General features: G+C 43.9%; 1 protein-coding gene across 1 annotated transcript in view; it reads right to left on the minus strand.

Moving 5' to 3' along the window:
* The window catches only part of LOC108633295 (dystrophin), a gene marked incomplete at both ends in the record, with an annotated part of 53,067 nt that extends 45,797 nt beyond the window's left edge, over positions 1 to 7,270 (minus strand). The window contains 1 exon segment of the mRNA XM_018044510.1: positions 7,196 to 7,270. Within this exon segment, the coding sequence (XP_017899999.1) occupies positions 7,196 to 7,270 (75 nt within the window).
* Positions 7,271 to 7,656: the final 386 nt, after the last annotated feature.

Genomic DNA, 7,656 nt, shown 5'->3' on the forward strand with positions numbered 1-7,656 from the left:
TGTTTCAAGTATAGAAGTTTGTTTGACATGGGTAGGATTTATGAGATGTGCTAGGGGAAAATGGAAGGACCAGCATGTTTATGTTAAACACAGAAAGGGACAGGAAGGAACTGAAGGACGAAGAGACACCTAATAGCGCAGAGGTACCTTAGTACAAAGTATTTATTGTATATGAAATACATAAGAGGCAGTAATTATACACATGAATACTTAATATTCATGAGAACTTAATTCAGGCAGCCATTAGTGAGAGCTGTTCTGCCCCCATGTGTCTTCCACTCAAGGAACACAAGTAAATCCCAGGGCCACCGATCAGGTTCACTGTCACACCATAACTGTGGTCAGGCACACTTGTCTCTGTGTCTTTAATAGAGCAAGTTTATATGTCACTGGCCTAAGATGAAAAGCCAGCAATTTGCCATGGATGACTGTTGACATTTCTGTGGCATTTCAAAACCAAGGTCCGTTTTTGGAGTGACTACTATCCCTATGACATCTGCCTGGGAGACTCAACATTTTTTGCCTCTGAATTGTATTTCCCAGCTATAGTGAAGATGCTACCACATGGCGGCAACATATCTAGTGGACCAAAGAGCAGGGGGCCCTTAAAATAAAAGAACCTGAGGAGAATTAGGAGTTGGGAGAGGACTACCTGGCCAGGCAGAATTTTCTTTGAGTAAGAAAAGAGAAATTGATGGAAGAGATCTCCTAGTGCAAAAAGAACACATCAAGGGACTCCAAATCCAGGAGGAAAGAGAAGGACGGATACTAGAAATGGAAGCAACAATAACTGGAGAGTGGAACCTCCAAGGTTCTCCTTAACAGCATGAGTATCGTGGCTGAGAACTCACCCTTCTTTTCCTTAGTAACTCCTGGTGCTGGACACATTTCAAGCAGGACTACAGTGGGAGAGAACATGTGTTAGTTGCTCAGTTGTGTCTGACTCTTTGTGAGCACATGGACTGACTATAGCCCACCAGGCTCCTCTGTCCATGGGATTTCCCAGGCAAGAATACTGGAGTGTGTTGCCATCTCCTTCTCCAGGGGATCTTCCAGACACAGGGATCAAACCTGCATCTCTTGCATTGTAGGTGGATTCTTTACTGCCTGAGGCACCAGGGAAGCCCAAGATGGCTCCTATTATGGGTATCCCCTTTCCTTGGGCACTGGTACTATCAAACCACGGAAGCAGAGAAAGTGAGTTTGGCTCTGTCCTCGAGATATTTTGAATTCTGAAACAACAGAGACCTTGGCTTCCTCCAAAATATTGTGCTGTGCTCAGTTGCTCAGTCATGTCCAGCTCTTTGCAACCCCCTGGACTATAGCCTGCCAGGCTCCTCTGTCCATGGGGATTCTCCAGGCAAGAACACTGGAGTGGGTTGTCATGCCCTTCTTCAGGGGATCTTCCCAACCCAGGGATCGAACCCAGGTTTCCCACATTGCAGGTGGATTCTTTACCATCTGATCCACCAGAGAAGCTCAAGAATACTGGAATGGGTAGCCTATCCCTCCTACAAGGGAACTCCCTGACCCAGGAATTGAATCGGGGTCTCCTGCATAGCAGGCAGATTCTTTACCAGCTGAACTACCTGGGAAGCCCCCAATATTGGGCTGATCCAAAAAGTTCATTCAGGTTTCTCTGAACCATCTTCTGGGAAAACCCTAATGAACTTTTTGGTCAACTCAATAATACATGGTATGTGGGAACAGATTTTTTGCAGAAAAGGGACCAAATAATTACACTGGCCTCTCAGGTACTCATGCTGTGAGGCAGTCAGTGGCCATGGAGGCATATCCTGACTGTCACTGTTGCCTGTATGTAACCTTTTCCTGCAGGAGACTGTAGAGACTGTAGATTTATTTGTAAGCCATGTTACATGGTGGGTCCTCTCAGTTTTTAGCAACCAAACCCTATCTGATGCCACCTTTCTGTACATTCACCAAAGGTGAGGTGCCTGGGTCCAGAAGGAGCACCTTTTTAAGCTATCCTGTGGGAAGGATGAGTCTGGCAATTGTGCCTCTATTCAGACAATTCCAGGCAGTAGAAAATTTCTCCACTGTGTGATTTAGTTGCCGAACAGAAGCAAATTGTTCTCTATTTCTTGTTTGCAGAGTATCTGTCACATTTATCCACTGCAGTATATTTAGCCCTATGGTTTGGGCTCTCTCCAACCCACCACACACTAATAAACTAAATACACGGGTTTTGTTAAGTGCCTTTTTTTTATTTCTGCTCTTAGAAGTTGGCTATATTTTTAATTTTAGATGCCGCAAACCTATAGGATGTCATGAGAACCACAGTAGGAGAAAGAAAAAACTCAGATTATCTTCTTTATAACTTTCAATGGGTTATCAGCCATAGGAACCGGCTTATAAATCCATCTTACCCAGATTTTCTCTTTGTTTCTGCTTTTCTGTCAAGTTTAATTTTCATTCACAATGCCTTGAAAGGCAGTACAGAGTCACGCAACATTAAACCGATTACAAACTGGGGACATTATAGACCAATGATGACGCTCTAGACTTAAACAGCAAACTCTCTATAGCGGATAACATTGTGGTATTCAGGTTTCTGCAGTATTGAAGCTTTGATAGTGCAGTGAAAAAATATTAAGACTAAGTGCTTAATGGCAGCAGCATAGCATATTTTCTAAGGTATCTGTAATTCAAACTCTTAACTGGCATCAGGAAATCATTGAGATAACATCATTAATTTTCATTAAAGTAAGAGTTAGTGGAAACGACCTTCGGTTGGAAAAGCTAGCCAGGACAAGTTTTGTTTTCTGACCCCAGACAATAGCTCTTTATCACGGCTTTACAGACATAGAAATGACGAAAAGGCCGGAAGGGAAACCAAAGCATATCTAAAATTAAAAGGAAATTCTGAAATAATCTACTGAACAGTTAAGTAATGCAATCATGCATGTTTTCAATAATAAAAGGATAGGTGAGCTCTTCATTCTGTATTCACACTCCACGTGGAACCCTTCTACCATTCCTGAGAATCCAGCACTTAATTTAGATAAATACACCCTCATTTTGCCGTGCCTAAATCTTTTTCAAAAATGAGAAAAGTAATGCTGAGAAAGGAAGTGCCGAGAGTTGCACAGGAGTTGAAAAGTCAAAATTTTACATTCTACATTCAGAGCTTAACTTTGTTATGAGGTCATAACCACTTGTGGCCAAAATGTTTTATAATATCAGATTCCCCCGTTTGTCCCATGTTTATTGGAAGTTTTAACATACAGTGAGATGACAGACAATGAGGCACATTCATGAATGGAAAGACTGTTTGACAGGAGAACTGAATAATGCCTAAATCTGAGAGGAGTAGTATGGAAAGGGTGGTCCAATCTAGTCAATTTGGGGGCTTTTTCATAGTACGACCTGGCACAACATATTATCTCTACTGAACTTTTAGGGTCTCACGGGACTGTACACCATAGCACTCTACAGTAGCCATTTCACAGTCATCCCTTTCTCAATGGGTGGCACCACCTCTGGGATGGGGCAGAGACAGAAGATGAAAAAGAGGCAGAAGACTTTATCCACCCGGCCTCTGACTCCCCCACCCCAAATTACCTCTTTCCAGCTCTGGTACATTCAACAGGTCCCTACGGGAATCATAGGCCCAGGGAGTCCTGTAAAAACCACTTAGGCATAGCAGTTATATAGCTGAAAAGTGACGGCTTCAAAGTCTAACCTATATGGAAATGGAAGCCCAAATCTCCTTTCATCCACACATCCATTCCATGAAAACAGATTAAGCCCTTCTCGGTGCCAGGCTTTGTGCTGAGCACTGGAGAGATCAAGATAAAGAGGACAGGCCTATCCTCTCCTTCCAAACAATTTTATTTCTAAACCATGTCTTCTCCATCACCATGCAGAAAATCACATGCCAACAACACTCCTTGACCATCTTCCTGCTAGCTTCTGCAGACCCCCTGGTCAGATACCTTCATTCCCAGTTTCAGTTGCCAGGGTTCGCAGCTCTCCGCCATGAACTAGGTTCAGTTTGGTCCAGTTTGGGTCCAATTTGGGGTGATTTCAATATTGGCCGTCATAACTCGTGTGTCACTCTAGCCATTCTATTCCTTAAGCTCCTATTTCAGCTGCAGAGAAACTGACATCTGGTCTACCTCTACCACCTATGCAAATAGTCATGTCCTAGAGCCAATCACCTGACCTGTTCCGCTTCTGAAAAACTGCTGAGCTTTGCTGCCATCTGACCACAACTTCTTGGCCTTCCAGTCACTTCCACACAATCTCTTCCTCTACCTCCCTGAAGCGTTTGTTGGCCACTTGACCACACTACCTCCTAATTACCAGCTTCCACGTGAATTCCCAGCTTCTTCTGCCCAACATGGACTGAGCAGACAGCATTCCAACCACTTACCCCCTCTTTTGATCAGATCCTTATTTCTCTTGCCCAGGTGGCCTCTGCCCACCTGGAACAGAATCATCCAGCTCCTGGAGAAATCCCCTCGAGGATGGGTGCAGCCCTAAAACACTCGGCCAATGCTGAGCTCCATGATGCTGCTTTCCAAAATAGCCCTCTCCCTGGCCACAGAGGTAAGGATGACCTTGACTTTCTGCTGTTAACTGCAGCCCAGGAACTCTCCTCCACCTTCATGCCAAAAATGGAGCCCTGTCCACGGGCATCCCTCGCCTGCCTCCCCCAGGTCTCCTCAGTTACCTGGCCCTGCTCACATCCTCTCCTCACCCTACTCACTACCTTGGAAGACAGGCGTCCCCTTCCTTCTCATGGGCCCTGGGTTGTCTTCTCCCATCCTCCCAGGACTCACATGTTTTATTATCTCCTCTTCCGTCAACAATGTCCATTTTGTTCTATCTTCTAATACTCATTGAAATAGACTCAGGCTTCTCTCAGTCTAAATGCATGTACCCTCCATTAACTCCTCCGCCCTTTCCGGCTAATGACTGCCCCGCTTCCCTTCATAACCTTTCTCCAAGAATTGTCTCAACCAACTTTCTCTACATCCCTACTTTTTGTTGACTTCTAAGCCCACTTCACCTCCCACACCATCTCCCATAAAATCTCACCCAAGTTCTTGAGGACCTCCTTGTTGCTCAACCCAATGGACACTTGGGCCCAATTCCTCCTGAGCTTCCAGCAGCATCTGAGCCTGGTGGTGGGCCCCTTCTTCCTGCCCACGTAGTATGTGGTACTATGTGTGTGTTCCTTTGTAGTCCCCTCTGTACATGGGTCTCTCTTGGTCTCAAATATTGTTTTCTTGTTACTTTCCCTCTCCCTAGGCATCTGCACACTTATAACTCCTAAATGTTGCTCATCTGTTTCTCCTGAGCACCACAGCTATGTGTATATGGCCAACTCTGCCAGCAGGCCCACTGTTCATCTCAGTTGAGCACCTGAGTGTCTTCCTTGATCCCTCACCAGGCATGTCAAACTTGTCTCTAAGGCCTATCAATTCCACCTTGTATTTCTTAAGTCCTCCCAGTTTTCTCCATTCCTACTCTGTCAATGCAGGCTACCAGACTGCTGGTTTAGAGGATGGAAACTGCATGCCAAGTTTCTTCCCCTGCAGGGGTATGCCCCCACACCTCCCTGCACCAACCCCCATCGCCAGCACTGATTCAGGCTCTATTCCACAGCCAGAGTCATCTTCCTAAATGACAATCTCAACACGCCAGCCCACTACATGGCTCCCCACTGATTTCTACATTCTTTAAGTTTTTTGTAATTAGAGGATAATTGCATTACAATATTGTGATGGTTTCTGCCATCCATCAACATGAATCAGCTATAGGTATACATATGTCCCCTCCCTCCTGAATCTCCCTCCCACCTCCCACCCCAACCCACTCCTCTGGGATATCACAGAGCACTGGTCTGAGCTCCCTGTGTCACACAGCAAATTCCCATTGGCCATTTCGCTTACATATGGTGATGTATATGTTTCAATACTAGTCTCTCAATTCGTCCCACCCTCTCCTTCCCACCCTGTGTAACTTAACTGTAAAAACCTTTCAAAGTCTGCCTGGCTCCAGCCGAATATTTCACCACAGCCCCTTCCTGGAGCTCCTGTGTTTTATCATGCTGTGGCATTTTCAGTTCCTGAGTGCATCTCTGGACCCCATGCCTCAACACACGCTCTGCCTTCTGATGAGAACGCTCCTCCCAGACTGAACTCTAGTTACCTTTCTGGACTCACGTGGCTCTTCAAGCAAATGTTCTCAGCACCTCACCCCCACTACTAGCTGTTCTCATGGTACCCCACCCACTGTCATGTGACTCAATATAGAACATTCAAATTGTCCTTTCACTTTTTCTCAGGTGCCCATAAAGCCTTAATAGAGGCAATCTCATTGCTTTTTTTTTAAAAAAAAAAAAAACAGATTGTAGAGGTTCTTGATGATCTTATATATGTTTACCTATGTCTGTAGACTTCTGGATACCCTGTGTGTCCCTCATTAGACTATGGGTTCCATCAGCGTAAGGACTGTGCCTATTTCATGCTCACATCATCAGCATACATAGGCTCTCAATAACTTAGTAACAGTTACATAAACTCTTTAATGAACCGAGAGTGTTGTATGACACTCTGGGATTTTTTTTCCCACTGAGGCATGCTATTTAGCAAAAGCAGAAAAACAACCTTGTCATCATTCTTCTATGACAGCATTGATCTCAACATTAGCATTCAAGCTAAAAAACAATACACATCTCTGTGCTTTGGTTGGCTAAGGCAATCGAGTGCTAATACTTCAAACATTAAACACATTTTCTAAGAAGAAATAAAGGTGGAATGGGGGAGATAATTCAAGTTTCACAAAGATAATTCTGGATGCCAGTGCCATACATTAGAAAATAAAAATGATCAGCCTCTTATCAATTCAACATCAGTAGCTGAGAAATGGTGACAAGAATGATTCTCAACAACGTGACAGAGTAATCTAGATGCCCAGGTCTCCCACACTGCAGGTGGATTCTTTACCAGCTGAGCTATCAGGGAAGCCCTAGAACTGAGCAATCAGAGAAGCCCCAATCTAGATGTACACTAAGCCAAAAAGATTTGGAAAAAAAAATGAATTCTATGTTACAACTAGACTTGAGAGAGCTATTTCTCCCCTCCTCAAGAGCAAATACCCCAATCATTTTTTTTTTAAAGCAAAGAGTAACTATCAAGTATTTCAAGCACTGGTTAATACTCACAGCAAAGGGCCTTCTGCAGTCTTCGGAGTTTCATCGCAGTCCTATAAGCCGAGAACCTGACATTATTCAGGTCAGCTGAAGAAGAAAGGGAGAAAACAAAGATCATTTGTTATTTCATCAAATAACACAGATAAGCTCCCAATGATCTGCCAACAAAAGGCTAGGAAAAAAAAAAATCTCTTGTATATGCCCCAATTTTGGAAAGGTGAAATTCTGTCAATGTTGGGAAGGGAAAAAAAAAAAAAAAGTCTTTTTACTTTTTGACAATCAGGAAAGCTAAGTTCTTTGAGGGACCACAGTGGCATAACCTGCAGGGTGCTCATGTAGTTCTTGTTCCCAAGAGAGAATAGAGGGACACGTTATTTATTTTCTAGACTGTAATCTTGGTTCTGCTGTAGTGAATCTTTGCTATGCAAGAGTTAAAATGTTTTTCCTGTTATTTAATTTTTTTATTGGAGTAT

Source organism: Capra hircus, unplaced genomic scaffold (genome assembly GCF_001704415.2).
Source record: "Capra hircus breed San Clemente unplaced genomic scaffold, ASM170441v1, whole genome shotgun sequence".
NCBI classification, from domain to species: domain Eukaryota; kingdom Metazoa; phylum Chordata; class Mammalia; order Artiodactyla; family Bovidae; genus Capra; species Capra hircus.